The sequence below is a fragment of the Salvia hispanica genome, chromosome 2, assembly GCF_023119035.1.
Source record: "Salvia hispanica cultivar TCC Black 2014 chromosome 2, UniMelb_Shisp_WGS_1.0, whole genome shotgun sequence".
Lineage (NCBI taxonomy): Eukaryota > Viridiplantae > Streptophyta > Magnoliopsida > Lamiales > Lamiaceae > Salvia > Salvia hispanica.
Genome location: NC_062966.1, coordinates 867286 through 892786, shown reverse-complemented (window position 1 = coordinate 892786; position 25501 = coordinate 867286). Strand labels below are relative to the sequence as shown.

Genomic DNA, 25501 nt, shown 5'->3' with positions numbered 1-25501 from the left:
AATGTTATTTTACAAAGTGTTGTTATTTTTCTCGCCACTATTCTGATTTTGCTGCTAAACTGCCCAGTTTACTTACTTGCCCAGTTTAAGTATCAGTTTATTTGTTTTGTCTCAAATTCATAGTTTGCTTGCATTGTTACCTTATTTAAACTTTAGTTCCCACTATGTTCGTAAGTATGGTTTAATTTCTGTAGTTTAGTTTCCTCCTTCTTTAAATTAAAGCGTGGCGGCATCGCCAAACTCTTAAGTGTTGAAATACATAACGGATACGACCGTTCCTCGTGGGATCGACATCCGACTTACCACGTACTAATTAATAGTATTTTGGGAAGTGGGAACGTATAAGTATTGTTGAATAGGAAGAACACGCGCCTACGACACGCGTGCAAAATCCCTTCCTTTCAATCACTGAGTTTTGCATTTTTAATATTGACTGTTTAATTTGCATTTTATATATAGACGAATTGCATTTTTATATGTGAAAATGCAAAACTTAACAATAAAAAATGCAATTTATGTGAAAATGCAAAACTCAACACTATAAAATGCAATTTACATACAACTAGAATGCAATCTGCGAAAATGCATATACAACTAGATTGCATTTTTGTGTTTAAAATATTGCATGTTTTGTGCCACATGGTAACACCAGATTGGATGTACGTTGTGACTCTAAATAAGGGGGCACCCTAGTGCTACCATATATATATATATATATATAGGGATGTATTCATATACTTTTCCCATCTTTTGTTCTTTTTCCTTTTTAATCTAGTCCATCCATTTTCAAGATCTAATGGCCCAAAATAGGGCCTGATTTAATCTATTTAATTCATTTTAAAAGTAGAAAAGGGCTTTTATGGTATACACTTTCATGTTTGTTATGGAAAGTGCTTGATTCTCTCCATCCCAAAAGATTTCAGCGATTTTCTTCTCAGATTCCACAAATATTTTGTCTCTTACACCGATTATTCTCCCATCTTTCTCCATTGAATTCTTAAATTTCTATCGAGAGTTAAATTCGTTTAGTATCTGCATATTATCGTTTTGTTGTTGTTCTTCAACAATGGAAGAAGATAGTTCTTCAACAATGGAAGAAGATAGTTCTTCAACAATGGAAGAAGGTTGTTCTTCAACAATGGAAGAAGGTATTCTTATTAGCAAAGTTTTTGTTGAGATTATACCCATAACTGCACTTGTAAACCGTTTGGCTGGAGTTGTCGTTCTTTGCAAAATAGATTTTCCCAAGTTTTGAAGTCTATGATAATTTTTTCCGACTTTTCCTAATCTCATTGATTTCGAGAATTATTGAAATTTTTTGGTGGAAAGTTATTGTATTAGTTGTGTAATTTACATCTGCGGTTTTCTGTAATCGGCCAGATTTGAAAAGTAATCCATCGCGTTGATCATGAGAAAGTGAGTTCCGGCGCCGGTGACCGGAGATTTCGACGAATCCTTCTGGATCGCCGCCTCGAACTCGCTCATCGCGGCACGGGTGAACTCGCTTAGTTTCACGAGCGAGTTTAGCGCCTGCAATTTGATGATTGCGGTCGATTCGGAGGAGAAGATCGATTCGATTTCCGGCCAGTGGTTGGCGATTCTGGTGTACATATCGAACATTTACAATTTTTTGTGTTTTCTTTTCGTGAGTTACAGTTTGTAAATTTTTGACAAATAATGTACTATGTTAAGCATATAATGTAGATTGTATTAATGTACGATTATAGTTGTATAATGTATATGTCGTCTTTGAATAATGTAGATTACAATGGGTTTAATGTTTGACAGAAGTTAAATCTATTCCCAAAAGGGTTTAGCAATCTATAAGGCTAGGGTATAGTACCGACTCACTAACAAAACCCTGACTATGGAAAGGGAGTTAGAGTCATTCTCATAGGATTTAACAATCCATAGGGCTAGGACATATTACTATCCCATACATCAAAATTCATTTTTGAATCAAGTACATGTTTGAGGGATTAATGTTTAGGCTAAGTAGAACTAAATAATGTACGCCAAGTCGCCTATAATGTACGTGTGTAATACTAAATGATGTACTTGTGTAAGTATTTAATGATTGGCGAGAGTTGAATATGGCCATTTGGGTTTAGCAATCCATGGGGCTAGGTTGTAGAACTCACTCACAAACGAAACCATCACCAAGTACAGAGAGTTTGAATCATTCCCATTAGGTTTAACAACCAATGGGGTTAGGTTATAGCACCACCACATGAATTACATTTCATTTTTTAATGCGTTTAAGATTTGGTACAATAAATAATGTACCAAAACTATCTAATAATGTGCACGAATCAGTGAATAATATACAGATTGAAGAGAATAATGTTGAAAGAAAATTGAATTCATTCCCCTTGGGTTTAGCAACCTATGGGGGCTAGGCTATAGCACCACCACATGAGTTAAATTTCATTTTATAATGCGTTTAAGATTTAGTGCAGTAAATAATGTACCAATAGTATCTAATAATGTACACGGATCAGTGAATAATGTACAGATCGTCCATTACTACAGGACACAAATCGTCCATTATTGAGTAAATAAAATCCATTACACTGAAATTTTTGTACATTATGTTTATCAGTTAAAACTACTCATACAATTACAACAAAAACGTCTCATAAACATATACATTACAGGACTCAAATCGTCCATTACTGAGTAAATAAAATCCATTACACTGAAATATTTTCACATTATGTTTATCAATTAAAACTACTCCCTAACGTAGAGGATATCTGAACCCTAGAGGTATGACTGGAACTCGTGGACTTTGTGCTATCGCAATAGGAATAACATCATTAACCGCTTCCTCAATATCCAATGTAGGGTGCTTCGTTGCTGTCCAAAATACGACATCAGTACATGTTTATAATCGAAGGTATCAATAATTTACCGCATTAATATTATGTAATGCATACTACTTGATAAATAATGTACAAAAGCAAGCAAATAATGCACAAATGAATATCATAATGTATAGCATCTGAATTAAACAGATGGATGTAGCTTCAATCTAAAACTTAATGCATAGAACTTCATACAATAATGTATACATTCCATCAAATAATGCACGACATAATGTAACATTCACTCAACCAAAATTCATAATGTATACCCAGTAATGCATAAACGAATATTAAACCAATAGCAAATTTTGTTAGCAGCTCCCTACAATACTGAACAAATAGGACCAAATAATGCACAGATGATAACAACATTCACTCATTTACAAGCTTTTTATCAAACTGATTTATGTAGCTTCAAATAAAAACAGAATGCACAACAATTCATACAATCATGTACACATTGCATCAAACAATGCACGAATAAATACAAGATACACTTAATTACATGCATATTAGACTGTTGACATACTTGGATTTTACATGGTTTTAGAGGGTGATTTTGTATGAATTTGAGCATATTTCGTCTATTATTAGGAGTGTTGATATCTACTTCTCTATTATGTTGGTATGTTGACCATTTTGTTAAGAATGTGTAGAAAAAGGTACAAAATATGTGGATGTGCAGCAGCCTTACTTTGAGACAATATTTACTGGATATTTTGAAGTCCAATCAGCCCCTAATGCATATCAATCTCTTCGTCTTCGAAAGAGCTTCGCGTGGGTATCTCGCACGCCTCAATCGGAGTTCGGTAGAAGAAGTTATGGCCGTTATACGAACACTGCGCTGTCAAGAAAATCTCACCCGGCCGGGTGAATTATTACCCTATAACTCCACCCGGCCGGGTGGCGTAATTATGCCTGCGAGATTCCAGAGAGTACCAAAGAAGTCCCACCCGGCCGGGTGAATTTCCAGTGGATTAATTCCACCCGGCCGGGTCCGTCATTTTGGCGTTTTTTAGAGCTGAAATGCAATTTTTTGAAGAGAAAATAAGAAGGAAGAATTAGGTCAATTCTATTCATTCTCTACAAGCGACAAAACACATCTCTCTCTTTGTGAAGAACTCTTGGAAGAAGATTGAAGATTCAAGCTTCAATTCTTCCACCAATTGCAATTCGGATCATGATTTCCATTGTTTTGCTTAGTTTCTTTTTGTATTCTACCATGAACATGAGTAGCTAAACATCTTTTATGTAGAATTCTTGGTGAAGATGCATTGATTTATAGTTTTAATCCAATTGACTTCGTTTTTATCTTGCTCTTGCAATTGTTTGAATTATTCTTGTGCTTTTTCCTAACAATTGCTTGATCACCAATTGGGAGTGTAGGGTTTCTTAGAATAATCGGGAGATGAAATATTTAACCTTGAAAGAAGAATTATTCACACCTTAATTCAATAAAACTCGGGAGAGTTGAGGTTTTGAGTGGGATCTTTAATCTAATCGAACTATTAGGAGTTAGGTCTAAAAATTAGAATGGAACTTCAATTATTACACCTAATCTACGGATTTCTCACCTCGGGAGGGGGTTTAATCTATATTTGTGATTGATTCAACAATTCTGGAGACTTTAAATGGTAAATCGGTTTCAATTGGGTTAGGCTATGAGTTTTGCATCGGATCCTTGAATTCTGCATATTTCTCTATCATTTTTACAACTTGCTTCTTTGTTTTCTTATTTAAGTGCTTATTTTAATCTCTGGTTTTTATATGCTTTTAGTAGTTGTTAGTTTAAAATCAAAATTCCCGATCGTCTGGATAGTAGTTGAAATTGGTTCGTGGTACTTAGGTCTTGCTTGCTATTTGCTACAATAACCCTGTACACTTGCAGGTATTATATGGGTAAAATAAAGTTGAGTCAACTGTCAACATTGCTCACCTGCAGTCTGGGTTGGTTGGCTTATGAAAGGCCTTCCTCGTTTCGTCATCCTGGTTTTTGACACAAATCAGAAATTAAATCGGATACAATTTTATAAAAATGCAAACGATGTCATGCTTTAGAGAATAACCGACAGAAACCTAAAACAAATGAACACAAATTCATGATTTACAGAAATATCGACCAAATGCTTGTGAAAATCGTGAAATTGTTTAGTACAAAACTGTGAATCGTCGACTATGTGGTGTTTTAATGGCGAAAATTGACGAATAGAAGTGTCTCTTACCAAAATCGGAACTTTTGAAACCTTCCTTGTTGACGACTGCAAATCTATCATCACGCGGCGAAGGAATCACATTAGAACTGTGAATCGTCGACCGGCGTTGCTTTTCACGGCGAAAAATCGGCGGGAGTGGTGGTGTCTCTTCAATTTGAGTAGCGGCTAGGGTTTTTCCTAGTTTGAAATGGGGGAGACGATTTGAGAATCGTGGGCTGATGGGAAGAGACGTTTGGAGTGAGAGAGAGTGAGCAGATGGAATGATTGCTTAAATCTCGCTCCTTCCGTTTTAATTCATGATTGTTTTACAATTTTACCCATATAATGCACAGAATGAACCAAATAATGCAACACGGGATGATTTTGTTGGGTTTCATCTAGTTCATCCATCATATTAATCTAATGGTTGATATTAAGAAGGAAATAGTATCTAAAGGGGTAAAAGTAGCTTTATGCTCCCATATATATATATATATATATAGGGGTGCGATCATATCATAACTCATATTTATGTGATAACCTAATAACCCTATCATTTTATGGGTCAAAAGTATCATTTTTACTAAAAATGATATTTATACACGATAAAATGATATTTTTTCAGCATGCATAAAATGATACTTTTATTCCATAAAATGATATTTTGTTCTATAAAATGATATTTTTCATCCATAAAATGAGGATTATTAGGTTATCACCATAAATATGGGTTATGATGATCACATCCCTATATATATAAAAACTATGCAGCCACAATGTGATTTCCCATACAAGGAAAAATTTAGCATACATTAACTTTTAATAAATAAAAACTTTATTAGGTAACTTTAATTATTGTTAACTAAATTTAGCAGTATTTTTTAAAATTAAAGGGAAACTTGCCAATTGGTTGTCTCTAAATATTTGTATGATTGTATCTATTTACTTTCACATTCTTTGCGTGAATTCATAGAGTGAATTAAGCATGGGCTGCATGGCGGCTTATGCAGGTCAGATTTGTCTAATTCTGGTGTGAAAAGCCGCCATGCAATTTCTACAATGATCTGTCTATCTGATCGTTTAATTATAATATTACAAGTTGTAATATCAGCTTTTCCCATATATTGATGTTTATCTCAACTTGTTTCTGCTATGTTTATTACTATAGTACGTATACTTGGTCCTTTTTTCTTGAATAACTTAAGCATCCTCTTTTGAATATAATCTCCTTGGGTCCTATCCTTGAGAAATTGGAAATTAGGCAGAATTTTCTTTTATAGTGTCTACTATTCCCTCCGTTCCGCCTTAACAGGGGCGTTTCATTTTCTGCACTCGTTTTAAAAAAATAAATAAATATTCAAAATGGTGAAATAGTAAAGTAAGAGAGAGTATTAATAGATCATGTTTTAAACTTTGCCCAGAGTAGTTTGATGCATTTGCAATTGTGTGCAAATATGCATACTCTAGAAGAGATTATGTTACAACTTAAGAGCTAGGCGGGTCAGCTCATCGAGTTTGTCCGTTCTATTTGAAGCTGTCTAATTGAATGTGGACAAACCGAGTTTGAATTTGATTCGGTAAAAATGTTTTACCCCTAATTCTAGAAAAAGGTTTCGGGCTTTTCCAACAGACTAGTTGAATTAAAAGGTAAAAATTACTTATGGTCACGTAAATGTTTTAACTTAAATGATTATCCAATCTCCTATAGTGAATATTTTATTGTTTTCGTGCGCCCGTGGTTTCTACCATTTGTAACTATTTATATCATTTAGGGTAAATAGCTATTTAAATCACCAAGTTTGGTTAAAAGTTGGTCTATCCCACAGAGTTTGAAATTCGCTAATTTTATTATAAAGTTTTAATTTTTCTAGTTTATCCCATGAGTCTGAATTTTAGGTGGTATCTTTGTTGACGTGGATAAAAATATTACTCATGGAATAAATTAACTGAAAAATTGAAACTTCGTTATTTAACTAATAAATTTTAAACTATGGAATAGACCAGATTTTGAACAAGCTCGTGATTTAAATAGTTATTTATCCTAACATTTATAGGTTCAATGGATCCTTCTTATGTTTGAGACTTTAAAACTTTTCTCCAGTCAACCTTAACATATAGACTTAAACGATCTTTCTTTAACATTTCCTAGTTCTTTTTCTTAAGAGAGAGCGCTTGTACACTATATATATATGTGTGTGTGAGTGTAAGATGCATTCACAACTCACTTATTACAAGCGAACTTGTTTGTAAAAGAAAGGGTAAATTGAGAAAAAAAAAAAAAAAAAGGAATGGCAGAAAAGAAACTGTACGATGCTGCAACAATTGGAGATGTAGCAACACTCAAACAACTCCTCCAAACAAATCAACACCTTCTCGATGTAGTCTCATTAACCTCATGTCTGAAAAACGTGTTACACATTGCAATAAAGAAGGGACACGAAAGCATCGTGGCAGAGGTGCTGAAGATCAACCCGGAGCTGGCTCTCGAGCTCGACTCCAACAACTCGTTGTCTCTCCACATCGCGGCTGCAAAAGGGAATGCGGGGATCGCGAAAAGATTGATGGAGATAGCCCCGGAGATGTGCTGGTGGCGAGACAGCCATGATATGTACCCGCTTCATGTAGGGAATGAGGCGGTGCTGGAGGAGATGCTTCGGCTGGATTCCTTTGCGGCCGCGGAAAGGCTGCATCGCGGACAGACTATGCTGCACTTGTGCGTGAAACATCGTCAGCTTGGGACGTTGATGGTTTTGGTGGATAAACTGGGAGACAAAGACCTAGTGAGTGCAGAGGATGATGATGGAGAGACATTGTTGCATTTTGCTGTGAGGACTTATCAACTTGAAGTAATTTACTACTACTTTTTTAATTATATTGTCGGAAAAATCATACGTGACATCACCACTACAATAAATTTATCTTTTAAGGACGCAAAATTAAGGACGCAATCATTTGCGTTATAAATTTTTACAAATATCCAAAATTTAAGACGCAAAAGATAAGCGTCCTTAAATTAGAGACGCATTAAATACATGCGTCTCTAAATATATAAATTAGGGACGCTTTTAGTAAATGTCTCTAAATATATAAATTAGGGACGCTTTTAGTAAATGTCTCTAAATCAGGGACATTTATGTCTCTAAAAAAGAAATGAATTTGAGAAATTAAATTAGGGACGCTTTTAGTAAAATGTCTCAAAGTGAGGACTATAAAAAGTGCCATTTCTCAACGGAATTAGTGACGGAAACTTGTCCCTTTATTTATTGGCAGATTTTAACAATAGTGACAGACATATGTCCGTCAGTAATATATTCAGATTTTATATTGTTTTATTTTATTTTTCTATTCCTCCATAGTGAGAATTGAGAAATTATATTTACAGTTTAAAAATCCATTTAACACTCTTTCCCCTTTTCATCTTGATTTAACCCTAATTATCACTTTTCACCACTGCCCCCCAAAACTCCCTCAGCACCCACGATCGCCCGCCCCAATCTCTCCTCCACCACCCATGACCGCCACAAAATCCAATGCCCTACGTCATCTCTCCCGTCTGGTTCCCTGTTGTGGCTTCGCTGCCTCATCCGCCGCCGCCCGCTGCCTCCGCGATCAGCGCACAGTCCTCGCCTCCGTCGATCGCTGCCTCCAGCGGCAAGTTCGAATTTCTGGTGAAACTATTGCCGACTCCACGACGGAACTCCACTGCGAGCTGCGGAGAGGCGATGTTGTCGAATTGAGCTTGGCGGTTGGTGGCGGTTTCAATTTTAGAGGAAATTGAGATTGCAAAGTGAGTGACTTTTCAGATTTTCGCTAGTTAAAGTAGAAATCTGCAAATCTATACTTTAAGATTTATGAATTTATTTACAGATCTGCACATTTAAATTTTTAAAATGTTTTACTGAGATTTCTTCAACAGATTCTCACGAATATGTATTTATATTTTGTTAGAAGCATTGCTTTGGTGGAAACTTGTAAATACCTAGATTTTAATTTTGATAAACATGATTAATCATAATTGGGCTATTTGGCTGTCGAAAGTTGTGGTGAAGATTCAATGCATGATAGTTTGAATATGATACACTACTATATTGCTTTGACTACCTTTTTTCAGTTTTGTTGATTAAAATGGATGTAATATGCTTTGAAATCCAAATAATGGTACTGTCAATTCCTCACAAAGTTTATATGATTTCATAGTATTAATTTATAGTATCTTATAACTTGTTTTTTTGAAATCTTCATGCAGAGTAGTTTGCAGGAAGCTTGAAGGTATTTCCTATTTATTTCTGTTTCTGTATGTAATAGCAAAATCTACCAATGAGAAGAAATCTTCATGCAGAATAGTTTGCAGAAAGCTTGAAGGTTTCTGTTTCTGTTTCTGTATGTGATAGTAAAAGCACAACATTGTGGCATTGTCACGACCACAACTCCCTAGTGCTAGTGAGCGTAGCTATTTCGTGACTAAACAATTCTCAATCATCAAGGGACAACATAAAAAGGATGAAATCACTCAAATCAAAAGTATCAAAAGCATATGGGTACATAGTCGAAACGTGATCAGAGTAACAAGACTAAGTTCAAAACTGGCTAGTACATAATTCTAGGTTTGCAGCGGAAGAGTCCAAGACAAAATAGCACGTATGAAGACATGCTACTTTGGGCTACCTAACTACTTATTTAAAAATGTTTGTCCCAACACCTTCGCCTGCTCGTCCACGTTCAACCTGCACATTTGAAAATAACATGCAGGGCTGAGTATTTGGTATACTCAGTGGGCACATTGCCAAAAATAGTTCTATATTTAATTGTCAATGCCACAGTTGAGTGATCACGGGGTTTTACTTAAAAGACCCGAGTCACTAAAATACTTTTCCTTTAGTAAAGATTTGATTGCGCAATCACGTAACATAGATATACCATATCTGAAACTGATGTGAACCGGGAATGTGGCCACATTCCACGACGATCACTGGACCGGCCAACCCCTTTTGTTATCTCACGGTCCCCTTATGTGTACACTAGTCCGAGTAGGGTTTGCGGCCCTACTGGGACCCGATTTCGATTTAACTAAATTGGCATAGCCAAGCAGATAGGTAATCATAAAATAAAACATGGCATGACAATATACTTGAGCAAAGATTCACATTTTCATACTGAAATCACATTTTGAAAGAAATGCCCACCTCAAAAGCTAAAGCTCCTTCCGAAATTTCCTTAACTTGGTTTTAGATGACGTTCGAAGACGTCCCTTTAGAAAATAAAATGATACTTAATTAGATTTTGAGATATCCATTAAACTTAAACATGAATGCATCCTAAGTGCGATGATCATTTTATTCTTTCTCTAAATTTTCTAGAAGAGTTCTAAAATTCTTGAGTATTAATTAAATCAGTAGATTTAATTAAATTGGGAAAATTATTCGCTTAGCTAGAGGGTGCTACCTCCTATGCTATTTATTCAAGTACAAAAATAAGCTCGAGGTCTATTCACCGTTAGCGTACCGTGTTTTCTTAAATTTCAATCGTTAGGGCACTTATACTATATTCCGGAAAATTAGACTTATCCTTGTGGAAATTTACTTACGGACTATTAATTATTAAATCCGTAGTATAGGAAAGCCATGATTTAATTAAATTCCTAGTCCAATACTTTATTTAGTTGATAGCCCAACACAAAAAAATTAAAGGCCCAGCTGATAAAATTTGGGAGGCCCAACAACTAAAGAAAAAGATGAGGGAAGGCCCAAAACCCTCCTACATCCATCGGTCTTCCCTTCCTCACATTCCCATTCTCAAATTCCACATTCAAAACCCTAAATCGAGAGAGAGCTCGGCGGCGCCTCCTCGTCTACCGCCGCCGGCTGCTCCGATCGGCGTCCCCCTGTGCATCGCCGGCTAGCTCGATGCCTTCCCCTCCTCTCTCTACCTCATCGAACACAAAACCCCCAAATTATACACAAACCCTAACTCCAATTCTCCCTTCCCTCTCGGCGAATCGCCGCCATCCACCGCCGCCTCGTCCTTGGCCGTCCGACGAGCAGGGCATGCCGCCTGCGGCGTCGCTCGGCGCCGCTCCAGGGTATCTTAGAGCCGTCGCCGGAGGTGTTACCGTGCGAGGCAGCTTCTGTTTTGGCCTCTGCAGGCTCTGCCCGTCTCGCCATCCGGCTCTCTGTCAAGCTGCGGCTCTGCCTGCGGCTATCTCAGCCGTCGCAGCGTGAGGCTGCTGCGCGGAATAGCGGTCTATGCTATCGGCATCCGGTTCGCCGGCGTGCTTGCTGCCACCACCGCTCGTGAGCCACACCGCTTCGTCGGGCAGTAGCTAAGTGCTTGACCTCTCTTCCTTATCCTCACTTTCTTTTCTTTTATTTTCTTAAGTTAATAGATATGTTAGGAGGCAGTAGCACCCCTATTTGGGTTGTGGTTTTGCTTATCGAATTGTGAAGCTAGCACCTTGATTTGAACTCACTGTCGGCTACTATGAAAAAGTTGTGGATGAAGCATTTCAAGTAAAGCTAGCATTTTCTTTGTGGATTTAACACTTAGCATGTTGTTCTCTGGGTTTCCCTTGTTTCATCTATGTGTTAAGGCTCTAAATTTTCTTATCCTAAGCATGGCATTCGAAACAAGGCAGGGGAGTGTTAAAGGTTTCATTGTTCTTCCATTATCCTATCATGCTGTTAAGATCTGAAGTGGTGGTGCTCTTAACATGCTTGTGCTTTATTTACTACATGCTAACATGAAATTTTGATTGGGAGGAGGGTGGAGGTGTATTACCTCTGAAAATCGAAGGAGTGGCTGACTTGCTGCTGCTCACTACTTGCTCTACCCTCTAACTCTCTGTTTTTGCTGAATTTTGAAGTGTGTGTGAAAGGAGTTGGTGTGTGGTGTGGAGGGGCCTTTATAGGCCGAGCTTTGGTGTACTCTTGAGCCTTAAATGGCTGCTGTACCATTTGTTGCTATGTGGCAGAAAATCTCACCTTTAGTGATCCTCATGCAGCACTCTTTAACTGAGAATTGGTGGTATTCTAAGGACATAAGGACTATGCATTCATGCCATTTGTTGTCTTTCTTCTCCTTTTTGCAGGGGCTTGTTGAGGGGTCAAAAGTTGCAGCTGTTCTTGCCTCTTTTGGCAAGTGTTTTGGTCTACTCTAACAAAGGTATCATTGTCATCTTCCTTAAGTGAAATCTGTTGGCTGCTTTAGTACTACTCAATTTCCCTCTTGTTCCCCTTGCATCTAATATACTTGTTTGTCTTTTGTAGGAGAAAGAGACAACTTGCTGCCACCCAACTGTCCCGGGAGGTAGGCTCGCTGCCTTGGCTCACCGGCTGACCGGGTGGGGTCGCGGTGGTGTGCGGCTTGGGCTCGGAAAAGAAGAGGCCCAACGTGTAGTAAAAGAGTCGGCCTTAGCTCTTAGCCTTTTAGCCCATACTTGTAAATTTGTGTACTAGCGTTCTCATTTCCCTTTTTCTTAAACTCACGTGTACTTAATTAAGTAAGCTAAAGTGTAATTTGGAAAGTAGTTGCACTTTCTTAGCTAGAAAGTAAATTCTTCACATTCTTCTTCGTTAGATGTGTATCGAACATATTTTTATTTTGCATCTAATCGGCACTTAGTAACACAAATTAACGAGTTCTTATTTATTTCATCATAAGAAGAGAGTGACGAAAATTTCCAAGTTGGTGAACCTTTACAACTTAACTCAAAAGAAAAACGAGCGGGTATTACAGGCATTTTGTTTGCTAACTCTTGATTTCTTTTAGGAAAATTTTAGGCTCTGAAAATTTTAAAGAATCAGTTGTATTTAGCAGCTGAATCAAGAAGAAATGATTATTGCAAAGGCATAGCATAAATACAAGGTATGTGAATTTGTAAATGAATAGTTATATAATATACCTAGTCGTGCATATCTATATATTATATCGATTTTGTTACGTCATTTTGATCAGTTGCTGGTTTCAGAATTTTATCGTGCATAGTATGAAACTAGGAGCTCCGCCTCCTGGACCTCCCTCGGATATTTAGTAAGCCAATTTTATTTCATTTTGTTGTTTTGTTTATGTTCATTCAATCTTTTCCAATTGCATAGCCTAATCCCTTCAAATGAACACAAAAACTTTAGCTAAGAAGGTACTCTTGTTTCTTTTATTCTCTACTCATTATATTATTATTTCCGAATCCATCATTCCATTAAATTTCTGGAATTAGTAAGAAATACTTATGTATGACATTTATGGTGCCTCGATAACTAAATAACCCTATGTAATTGTCGTTTCAGGCTTTTGTATGTGTATTTCTTTCAAATTACTCTATGGATACTTTTGACAAATTAGGTTTTAACTCATTAACAACTCTTGCTTGGGAAATATACCATTTCAAGAGCTACATTTGAGAACTATCGAATTGTACCTTTTGATTGTCGTTCTGAGAATTGAGTTATTGACTAGTGAAATTGGATTCATGTTGATTTCTCAGTCACTATTGAACAATTTGAAATTTGTTGTCCTCAACTACAGTGCAGATGCATGTTAAGAAACCATGTTGTTTAAGAATTTCATTCATGGAATGTCGATTGAGATCATTTTGAAATTCATGAATAACTCTTCTTACTTTTCACATTTATAAGGTTCATCATTTATCTTCATGAAATCCCTTGTTACAAATTTATATGCATAAATTTTTTTCTTGAATCTCTCTTTTTTAGGACATTGCAGGTACATCCATAAGTTCTGATCCGCACACTTATGCATATTCTTATTAATGTATGAAACATGGTTACTCACAAGATATTTTGCTGATGTTTCTCAATATTTTTGTAGGCAATCTAAAATTGCACAATAATTGTGTAAGCAGATGACCTCAAGTTAGATGTTTCTGTCCATGACTGAAGAGGTAAATTATAGCGCATATACATCACATATAGCTAATCTTGAAAGTTACATGTAAAAATTGAGGATTGTTTTGGCTGATTTCTGAATATGTGGATGGGATATTTTGCAGTTTGATATGAGTGATGTTCTCATCGGGGGTAAACAGAGTAGTGGTATGTCACACCACATTTTTCACCACTTTTTATAGATTTGATAAAAAATGTGAGATACCTGTTGTGTGCATTTTGTAGACTATTGCACCTAAGGATGTTCATCGTTTCCAGATTCTGGGACTTCTCTTATAGCCAGTCCAACGATATTTGCTATTCTTTAGTAATCAGACTAGTAAGGTGTTTGACTAAAGCTATTTAAAGATGTTTGTAGATTTATGTTAATGGATCATTTGTTGTAGACTAAGATAGCCATGATCAACCATGCCATAGAAGTATCTGGAGTGGTAAATCAAGAATGCAAGTTTGTGGTTCAAAAATATGGCTCATCTATTATGGATATTCTCTTGAAAGAGGTAACTTTTCTTGTTTTTGATGCTCTACATTTGTTCCCAATTTTTGATGTTGCTCTCACTGAAACATGGTTAGGAATGTCTACAGATGCAACCAGATAATATATGTGGCCAACTTTTAAAAGTGTCTCCAAATACAAGTAAAAGCGTCCCAAATATATTGGAGACGCATGTTAAAAGCGTCCCAAAAATTAAATCACCGACGCTAGCTAAAAGCGTCCTAAATTGGATTTGGCACGCTCCCAGTAAGGACACTTTTTAAAGCGTCGGTGATGTATTTAGTAACACAAAAAAATGTCCTTAATTAAGCAAAAAAGCATCCTTAGAGCTCTATTTTCTTGTAGTGCACTATCGATGAGTTAAACGATTCAGTGTATTTATAAAGAAAACAATGTCGTTTGATTTTAAAACATCAACAACATATTGCATGTAAACTGCTGTAGAATTTAATTTGAAGTAATGAAATGATCCTATTTCAGGTTTTAGACTACTTGAATGGAAGTGTGAAAGGACTGAGGCTGACAAAGAATTCCGCTGGCAAAACAGCACTGGATGTCTTGAACGATAGCTTTCGAAAGGCAAGTGCATATTCCGAAATGAAATCAATCTTGAAAAGATTTAATAGTCGGCCAATAGTCGTAAGCCTGCCTCGGTTCGCGGAGATGACAATGGTGGCGGCGGTCCTGATAGCGACCATGGCCTTCCAGGCGGCCGTCAGCCCCCCTGGCGGCGTATGGGAAGAAACCAAGTTCAATCCAGGAGATGGGCGCATTGCAGAAAGCCGGGCAGGCAGTAATGGCTACTGAAGAGCCCGGTAAATACAAGCAGTTCGTTCGTGTTAACATCGTGTCCTTCATTTCGTCTCTCGTGGCGATCTTGTTCCTCGCCACCACCGGCTCCTCGGACCAGTGGATCTTCCCGCTGCTCGCGACGTTTTCGATGCTGGTGTCGATGGCATCTATCGGAGTGACTTATGGAGCTTCGTTCATCATGACCAATCCTTACATGGAACATTTTGGATTGACAAACTCTGTTATTATATCAGTGTGTGTGTTTGTTGGAGTCATGTTATTTATCTTTGTTATTAGCTCTTTAAGAAGTGGGAGGGGAAGAATGAAAAGGTTTGTCAACAAGGCTAGGCCGACCTACAACTTTGTGTAGCTAAGTCTTGGATTGTGTGTTGTTATCGAGTAGTGGGTTACCATTACATTACATGTACTCCCTCCGTCCCTTAAAATTTGGCACCATTTGACCCGGCACGAGTTTTAAGAAATGTACTCACTCCGTCCCGCTTAAGATGACACGTTTTCCTTTTTAGTTTGTCCCAATTAAGATGACACATTTCCTTTTTTGGAAAATTTCTTTCTCCAATTAATACACTCAACCACTTTTTCTCACCCCTATTAAAATATTCACCTTTCTTTCTCTCTCCATTTTAATACTTTCACCCACATTTTCTCTCTCCAATTAAACACATTAACCAATTACTCATAAAACCCCGTGCCGGCTAAGAAATGTGTCATTTTAGCCGGGACGAAGGGAGTAATAGAAAGTAAGTTGAAAAAGTTGGTGGCATGTAAGTCATACTTTGAAAGGTGACAAATTTTTGGGGACGGACAAAAAAGGAAATAAGTGACAAATTTTCAGGGACGGAGGGAGTAATTTGTTTTATGTTTATATGTAACTTTAGCATTTCTAATTTTGAAAAGAAATATTTCTATCCATGTTGTTTGTTTTTTTTATTTATTGAACAAAGAGTCCAGGTATTTTGGATTGTGCGGTAATTGGTAATTGCGTTATCATAGGTGTTCGGTTTACAAGATTGTATCCGAGATTAAATTTGTAGTGCGTATGGTTTATGAGATTCATCCCCACGACTCAATCCTAGATGAATAATCATGAGATAATTAGTCATAGCTAATCCTTGATTGTATCTTGGTATTATTTAATCTTGCTAACCGAATACCACCTTAGTGTAGTATAGCACTGAAAGGACCTCAAGATATAAATTTTTTGTTGGTTAATGCGTATAACAACATGGAGATCTCTCTGAACGTCTCTGGTTGGTTTGAATGGGGTGACATTGCCGATGATGATACCGGTTTGTTTTCAATATATTGAGGCTCTACTTCAAGAAAGCTGCGAATTGGGCAGCAAACTTGACTGGAAAGTTCACTGTTTAATTGTAGGTCTTAGTCGAGAAAGGTAAAGGGGACCGAGAAGGGATTAGGGCAAAGTATATATGTTAATCAAATAATCTCTTTTTTCTAGTCTTTGTCTTTTTTCATAATGATTGGTCTAATTTCAAATTGTGGAATGCTTCTTTTCTTGATGAAGGTGACTAAAGTGTTAATTGATTCTCAACTATTATGAATTGTGATTTGAGGATTTCTCTCTTTTTTAAAGAGCACAAACTGAATGCCATCGCATCTCAAATGAAAAAAGAGAAAAAATATGACTAGTTGCGAGTGACATTAATCAAAATTTGTCATGAAGATATTTGGTTCTATGCATTAATCACTCTACGTACCACTTAATTAACACACATTATAATGCAATGTTGAGTTAATTATAGTTATACATCCCAATTACTCCATCCGTTCCATAGTAATAGAGGCGTTTCATTTAGCGCACTCGTTTTGAAAATTTAATTATAAATAATTAAAGTAGAGAAAAAGTAAAGTAAGAGAAAGAATAATGTAGAGAAAAGTCTTATCTATAATAATTTCTCTCTTACTTTACTTTTTTTTCTCCACTTTAACTATTTATAATTATTTTTCTAAAACAAGTGCCCAAAATGAAATGCCTCTATTGCTAATGGAATGGAGGAAGTATTTGGTATTCAAGTTTTACATAATCTAAACCCAGTAAAAGAGAAATACATACTCCTAGGAAACATATAGTAAATGAGTTGAGAGATTGTATACAACCTTTGCAATATCATTTCTCCATATATAAGAGTGCCGCAAAAATCGGTTGAATAGAACTCGATTGTATGTTACATCTAGGTTTCACTCCTTGTTTAAGGAGAGAAAATATGTGTATAGAAATGAAAATATGACTACCAAAAATACAAAAGCTACGCTATGATAACCAATCCCTGATTTAATGAGTCTCTGTAATCTCTTCATCCACCACTGCAGCACTTCCTCGCGCGCATCTCAGGTGCAGGCTGAACTAACATCCCAAGCTCATAGATCCGTAACCAATGCCAAATATGAGCTTAATTACAGCCCTCGATGCCTCTGCATCCGTAACCTTGCTCTCCGCTACTAAACAACACTTCACAACCACAACACTCGTCTCCTCTACGAGTTTCCACCAGCGTAAGTGGATGCTCGTGGCACCAGTGATCTACCATCTCTCTCTCATTTTCTTTCTAACTCATTTTGTGTTTTAACTAACTTCTCAAAATACTTGTGTTTCCCATTTTTCAAACATTTTGGAGCAAACATTTATATAGTACAAAACTTCCAACCTCAAAGCACAATGTATAACAATTAGAAAGTATTTCACTAAAAGAATCTACTTTTAGTTTGGCATTTTCTTTGTCATTTTTTATTCATAATGATTGGTCTACTTTCAATTTGTGGTAGTAATCCTTTTCTTGATGATATGTATTCTCTATTAGTAGTATTATATTTTGCTTTGAGGATTTCTCTTTTTTAAAGAGTACAAACTGATGAATCACAGTCTGACATATATTTCTCTCGATCCAGCAATTGAAAAGTGGTTTAGATTGAGTGTATTCTCGCTTTCGTTTATGATATTTGAGTGATGGATAAGCTATTTTCCTCTAGAGACAGCTCATTAAAATCCAGTTCATCTTCCCAAACTAAAATCCTGCTCATCTTCCGTCATGCCATATGCCATGTGTTCATTTTGTTGGAAATTGACGTTCCCGACGCAGCTACAATACTCGCTCCTTCTGCCATTGAATGTCCCATTTATTTACATTTTGGAAGGTCTGGCATTACCTGTGTTGTTTCACTTTATATTAGATTCCATATATTCCAATAGTTTCATTTCAATTACATTTCATTATAAAACTAAGGTTAACGTGCAATGAAGGGAATATATAGTAATGCTATAAATGATCCAATATCAAAAACCGATAATGATATATACCCACAAAAGAACGTTCTCCTATGCTTCGCTTCCAGTCACGCGACATGCTCAGGTCCACATATTCTTGTTCAGTCAAGGGATCGATTCCTTGAAATATGAGATCGGTAAAAGGGATTCACTGTGGATAATCTTTAGTTAGTACTCATATAGGATTGTCAATAATGTACTCACGAATCACGATATATGAAGTGGGACCATGTTCATAGACATTTTTAAGAAAAATGAACGAATAAAAAAGAAAATATTTTCAAGAATATGTTTTTGTGATCTTCTTTTCCTGTTTTTCTTGGTGTACTTGAATTTTGAAATGTTACACGTGTGCATTAACTCAATATCGGATTTGCCCAAAAATGTTATGGAAAAACCGCGAATTTTTGAAATTTCATGATTTATCATTTAAATTTTGAAATATTCCGGAAAAACTAAAATTTTACTATTTGAAATATTCCGGAAAAACTAAAATTTTACTAAACTTCAAAATATTAAAGGCAATTAACCGAATAAATAAGGCCACGGAAACTAAATTAGTGCATACATATTGGGTTCAAATAAAATATGTTGCATAACATTTTTTTATATGTATATGTGTAACATTCGTAACCCGAAATATGCATTATTTTGCATATTTTGGCATATTCAATCCTTACAGCTTATGTATCCTTTATTGGCATAAGACATTTTAAATGGATATCTAAGAAGAAAATATTTAATTACTCATCAATATAACTAAATTTATAATGATATATATCATATCATTACGTGTTAAAATTAGTACATGTATTTTTTTTTATTAGTTAGCAAAAATCAAAAGCAAAAACAACAGAATAAAATAAAAAAAAACTTGACTATAGTTTAAAGTGACGTATATGCTTAAATGCCATGGAAACTTTAGAGTACTTAAATATTTGCAAATTTATGTTATTAATTAAACTTAAATAAGTAGTACTTATCTTGGTATGGGTACACGTATGTATATTTATACGTGTCAGATTTTAAAGATATACAGCAAACAAAATTTTGGTAATGGCTCCAACTTTCTCATTAATTTAAATTTATCCATTGTGATTTCATAAGTTAGGGAGGAAAAACATAGTGATGGAGGAGCTAGGGAGAGAAAAACAAAAAGCCGGAGAGGTGAGTTGAGAGAAATCAGTCAAAATAAATGGTGAGTTATATGAGTTGTAGAATAGGAAATAGAATCGGGAGTTCGAGTAGATCACTTGTCAGGTCTGTATAAATCACACTTTTAATTTTATATATTTTATGTGACTGATCGTTATGTGTTAAATTGGAGTGAATATTTGAATTATATAATGTGAGTTTGAAATGGTTGTGTTATTTGATATTGATGGTGTAATATGATGTGGATATGTGATTTGTAAAATGGATATATTTATCTATATTATTTGAGTTAATTGATAGAACATATGGATATGTTTGATATATGTTATTGTCATTATATGAATCATTTGACTAAAGAGGATATGTGATAGACTTGCCCTGGGTCGCAATGGACCTACGAGTCATATACAATGGCAATGGACCTTCGGGTCATATATATTTATACAATGGCAATGAGACCTCCGGGTCATATTATACAATGGCAATGGACCTTCGAGTCATATATATATGTACAAAGGCAATGGGACCTACGGGTCGTATACAATGGAAATCCTGGGCAGATACCGGACTTGATTTGTCACAGAATAATAAATTGAACATAGAGGCATATGCATATGCACATGGATATGAAACTGTTGATTGTTGATGATATTAAATGTTTGTGGATTATGTGTGCTGATGTAGAATATTTGTAAATAAGCTAATAAATTGTGGATTTTTGTAATTATGGTATTTGGATGGTGATATAATTAATAATATATGATTTCTTTACTTAAATTTATACATTTTTTTATTATAAGTATATATGCCAAGGAGGGGTTGAGGTGTGACAATATGTATATGTTATGTACAGTATTCAAGAGATGGAACTTGTAGGGTCGAAACACAAACGTGGGTTTAACAGCGGCTCAAATGATAGATTTTAATGAATTTTCTAGTACTCGCAGGTTGACGGTGGGGCCATCCTAGCCTGCGCAACCCCACCTCGCCTATCCCATAATGTATATCTGTTGTCCTTTACTATAAATTTAAGGGAAATTTTCAATTGGTTGTCTCTAAACATTATCTCATTCACTTTCACATTTTTTGTGTGCATTCGTAGAGATTGAGTTAAGGGTTAAATTGCGACTCTGGTTTGTCTAATTTTATGTGCAAAGCCGCCATACAGCTTGTACAATGATTTGATCGATCAGTACTAATGTTACAAGTTGTAATATCATCTTGTCCACATATACAGATTATATTTTTTTTATTTGGTTGTGTTTTTTTTGTCCTTTTTCTTGAATAATTTGAGCATCCTCTTTTGAAAAGTCTCCAAGGGTCCTATCCTTGAGAAATTGGAATTAAGGCTGAATCTTCTTCTATACCTGCCATAATAGGTCTTTTCAACCTTTTGCTAGATCAGTTTGTGGCATTTGGAAGTGTGTGCAAATATGCATGTCATATATAGAAGAGATCAAATAGAATCTTTCTTCCTAATAACTTTATTTGTTTGATAATTCCTTTTCAGTTTAATACTCCGATTTATGATGTATTATTTCTGCGGTATTATTACATCAGCTAGGCCTTGGAGCTAGGGGTATTAGTTGCATGAATTAGGGTTGTTGCAACTTAAGTGGTTCTGTAATTTCTCTAGTCTCTACAAACAATTCTATAGTGCATATTTTATTGTTTTCATTTGTAACTAGTTATACATTACACAATAACTTATGTTTTTGTATATATAGAGACAATGGATCCTTGTAATGTTGTGAGACTTAATTAAATACTTTTCTTCAGTCAATCTAATTAACAGATAGCTAGCTTGACTTAAATGGTCTTTCTTTCAACACTTCCTAGTTCTTTCTTGCATGATAGAGGGAGTGTTTGGGAGATTCAAAATACTGAACAGAAAACAGAACAGATAATCTGAAAGTCGTGATGAAATCACTTTCAGATCAAATCAATTTCGGTAGTTCTACCAAAATATTTGATCGGATAAAATTCAGAGAAAACAGAACTTTCTTATGTTGATGTCTAAGAAAAATCATGTCAGAACCAAAAGGAATTGATTAGTTTTATCAGTTTATTTCATAACCGAAAATAACTATTTTTCAAAGGTTTCCAAAATTGCAAACTAGTCCTTAAACTTTCAGAAATTACATTTTCGGATGAACTTCTTGCACAGCTCGACCCCAGCCAGGGCTCTACCCCTTGGACCCCGTCAGGGGCTGCCGCCTCTTGGACCCCGCTACCCGGGGGCGCTGCCCCCGGACCCCGTTCATTTGTTAAGGGGCTTCGCCCCTAACATCATACTGAATTCACATAAGCGTGCACTCCGCACCTTCAGACTTATATGATGTTTCATTATGATAATACTAATCAATCAAGTTAATCCAATTACACTAAAATATCCAACGGGGAGAGCCCGTACTCTATATATGTTTGTAATTAAGTGCAATATGTATTCACAGATCACTAGCTTACTTGTTATGATAGTAAAAGAAAAAGAGTGAAAAGAAAATTTGAAAAAGAATGGCAGAAAAGAAACTGTACGATTCTGCAACAATCGGAGATTTAGCAACACTCAAACAACTCCTCCAAACAAATCAACACCTTCTTGATGTAGTTTCATTAACCTCATGTCTGAAAAACGTGTTGCACATTGCAATAAAGAAGGGACACGAAAGCATCGTGGCTGAGGTGCTGAAGATCAACCCGGAGCTCTCTCTCGAGCTCGACTCCAACAACTCGTCGTCTCTCCACCTCGCGGCTGCAAAAGGGAACGCGGGGATCGCGAATAGATTGATGGAGATAGCCCCTGAGATGTGCTGGTGGCGAGACGGCCATGATATGAACCCGCTTCATGTTGCGGCCGTGAAGGGGAATGAGGCGGTGCTGAAGGAGATGCTTCGGCTGGACGCCTTTGTGGCTGCGGCGAGGCTGCATCACCGACAGACTGTGCTGCAATTGTGCGTGAAACATCGTCAGCTTGGGACGTTGAAGGTTTTGGTGGAGGAACTGGGAGACACAGACCTAGTGAATGCAAAGGATGATGATGGAGAGACATTGTTGCATTTTGCTGTCAGGACTAATCAACTTGAGGTAATTTAAGTACTTAATTTGTTTTTAAGTTTGTGCATATGTTGTTAGTTTGTGCTTGCATGTCTTGCCAATTGATGGAAGTGAAATTGTTTGATAATTAAAGGATGGATTGTCGGAAAAAGTATGAGGTTAAGCTAAATCTGCGGTGTCAGAATGATTTGAAATTCGCACGAGACATGCGAAACGCAATTTGGGATCGAACTCGCGATGATGGATGATGGATTTTGGCCATCTGACATGGGCGAAAACTGCAATTTACTGTTTTTTCGGGTTTATTTTTAATTTTTAATTTTCTGTTTTATTTCCTTTTGAACTTCTAGGGTTTTTTAGACGCTTATAAATAGCGTTGCTTTTATTTTGGGCCGCAGTTGAATTTTGATAATAATATTTCGTTTTCATTGAAACTAGGGTTTCTCTGAATTTCTTCTCCGTTCAGTCAATTTCTATACGTTTTGCATCAATATATGTCTTGCCAGTCTAACTAATGAAATTATACTATTTCAGGTTGTAGAATACATGAAGGGAAGTGGCAAAGTAGAGAGGTTGACAAAGAATTTCGCTGGCAAAACAGCACTGGATATCTTGAACGAGAGCTTTCGAAACACAAGCACATATCCAAAAATGAAAACAATCCTCAAAAGTTTTTCAAGTCGGCCAATAGCCCTAAGCTTGCCTAGGTTCACTGAGCTGACGATAGTGGCGGCGATCCTGATAGCGACCATGGCGTTCCAGGCGGCCGTCAGCCCCCCAGGCGGCGTATGGTCACAAAACAAGCCCAAGGATGAACCCGGGGCGATGTACTACGCCGGCCAAGCAGTAATGGCTACTATCATGCCCAGTAGATACAGACAGTTCATTCGTGTCAACATCGTGTCATTCATTTCGTCTCTCGTGGCAATCTTGTTCCTCGCCACGGCCGGCTCGTCAGACCAGTGGATTTTTGCACTGCTAGCGCTCATTTCGATGTTGGTGTCAATGGCATCTATCGGAGTAACTTATGGAGCTTCGTTGATCATGACCAATCCTTTCATGAAAGATTTTGGATTGGATAACTCTATTATCATATCTGCCTGTGTGTTCGCAGGAGTCATGTTTTTTATCTTTGTTATTAGCTCTTTCAGAAGTGGGACGGGAAGCGTGAAAAGAATTATCAAGAAGATTGGGCCCACCTCCTGCAACTTTGTGTAGCTGCCGGAGTTATGGAATTCACCTTTGAGTAGGGTTGAATAGTTATGTTACTTTAATGTTGGATTGTGTGTTGTTATCGAGAAGTGTGTTTTCTTTTCGGTTCTTTCCCATGATGCGGTTGTTGAATAGACATGTTTGTTATATTTTTACGGTGAAAGCATGCTTTGCGCTTCTTGTTTGTATGTGACTTTCTTTATCAATTGTAATAAAAATATTTCTATCATACTGTTTTTTGTTTTTTAGTTTATTTGAACAAAAAAGTCCAAGTATTCTGCATTGTGTGGTAAATAGTGATCCCGTTACCACTAAAAGTTTTCTTTTACATTTTTTGAAGAAAGAAATAAATATTTACAACCTAAATCAAAATGGACTACTTATAGCGAACAGTTAGCAGAATTTAGCCTAAAGTCTCCCAACTTTGGGGCTATGATTTGCCACGTCCGAATTTTCTGTTGTCAATATCCCTATTTAACGCCTAGGCCCAGAAGGCCAGAACACTTACAGTGTGAAGATATTACTCCCTCCGTCCCATAAAAGTTGAGACAAAACTTTTAGGCACGGAGATTAAGAATTTATATTAAATAAATAGGAGAGATAAAAAAAGTAGGAAAGATAAGAGAGAGTAAAGTAAATGATGGAATAAAGTAAGAGTGATTAGATGTTTTGTCTTTGTTAAAAAAGGAAATGACTCAACTTTGTTGGGACGGACTAAAAAGGAATACGACTCAACTTTTATGGGACGGAGGGAGTATTCCTTTTTTTTAACAATTTAATTTATGGCTCTAGCTTATAGGGTACTGATAAAATGCAAACTTATATATTGTACAAACTCAAAATTTTTCAACACAACTTCAACACAGTTTCTATACAATATCAATATAGTGTAAAATTTCAAGATTTTAATGTCAACACAGTATCAACACATCATCAATCATTGACTACAGTTGAAATTCTATTGACATTTTCAAGTTGATGCTTTTTTGTTATCTGTTGACATTTTTCAATAGTCAGATCATAGTTGAGTTTGTACAATATTTAAAGTTTTCATTTGATCACATCCCCTGGCCTATAGGTATAAACTATACTTATATGTATATTTATTTTTTTAAATAAAGTAACAAAACTTATCGTTGGAAAGTGGATTGTATTGAGCAATACCATTAACAATACAACAAACATATCTTAACAGGGCACATAAATATTGATGGAATTACTAGCGTTGAAAATTTTGAGAAATATTCAAGATTTAGGACACAAAGAAAAATGTCCTTAAGTTCAGGACATAATAGTCTATAACTGTCATGACCGTCCATTCTAGGGTTAATAAATGCGGGTGGTCGCGAATAATGAGACTTTAAGAACGAGAAATTATCTAGGGTTTCAATAAAGAGCTTGACCGAAACATTTAATATTCAAATAAATGAGGAGACATTAGAATAATGTCTTGACATTAAATCCAGAGACAACGAGTATCATAATCAATAATTCAGCAGCAGATAGGGTTCAAAACGTAATTGTGAATGATA

At 36.2% G+C, this 25501-nt stretch overlaps 2 protein-coding genes and 4 long non-coding RNA genes across 6 annotated transcripts; all 6 read left to right on the top strand.

Annotated features, from left to right (window-relative positions):
* Positions 1 to 7347: 7347 nt before the first annotated feature.
* Positions 7348 to 8022, top strand: LOC125205094 (ankyrin repeat-containing protein At2g01680-like). The gene has a single exon (XM_048103909.1). The coding sequence runs from the start codon at positions 7348 to 7350 to the stop codon at positions 8020 to 8022; it is 675 nt and encodes a 224-aa protein (XP_047959866.1).
* Positions 8023 to 8489: 467 nt separating this feature from the next.
* On the top strand, positions 8490 to 13039 carry LOC125204152. The gene is made up of 4 exons (XR_007173501.1): positions 8490 to 8846; positions 9306 to 9328; positions 12824 to 12919; positions 13023 to 13039. It is a non-coding gene; the product is annotated as an uncharacterized LOC125204152 (long non-coding RNA).
* Positions 11391 to 12625, top strand: LOC125204150. Its single transcript, XR_007173499.1, has 2 exons — positions 11391 to 12217; positions 12322 to 12625. It is a non-coding gene; the product is annotated as an uncharacterized LOC125204150 (long non-coding RNA).
* Positions 13040 to 13045: 6 nt separating the features above from the next.
* LOC125204151 lies at positions 13046 to 14333 on the top strand. Its single transcript, XR_007173500.1, has 4 exons — positions 13046 to 13084; positions 13880 to 13952; positions 14061 to 14103; positions 14182 to 14333. It is a non-coding gene; the product is annotated as an uncharacterized LOC125204151 (long non-coding RNA).
* Positions 14334 to 19668: 5335 nt separating this feature from the next.
* Positions 19669 to 20748, top strand: LOC125203651. The gene is made up of 2 exons (XR_007173416.1): positions 19669 to 19808; positions 20557 to 20748. It is a non-coding gene; the product is annotated as an uncharacterized LOC125203651 (long non-coding RNA).
* Positions 20749 to 22158: 1410 nt separating this feature from the next.
* Positions 22159 to 24198, top strand: LOC125208349 (ankyrin repeat-containing protein At5g02620-like). The gene is made up of 2 exons (XM_048107941.1): positions 22159 to 22787; positions 23292 to 24198. Exons 1-2 carry the CDS (start codon positions 22218 to 22220, stop codon positions 23973 to 23975), a joined length of 1254 nt encoding a protein of 417 aa, XP_047963898.1. The 5' UTR covers positions 22159 to 22217; the 3' UTR covers positions 23976 to 24198.
* Positions 24199 to 25501: the final 1303 nt, after the last annotated feature.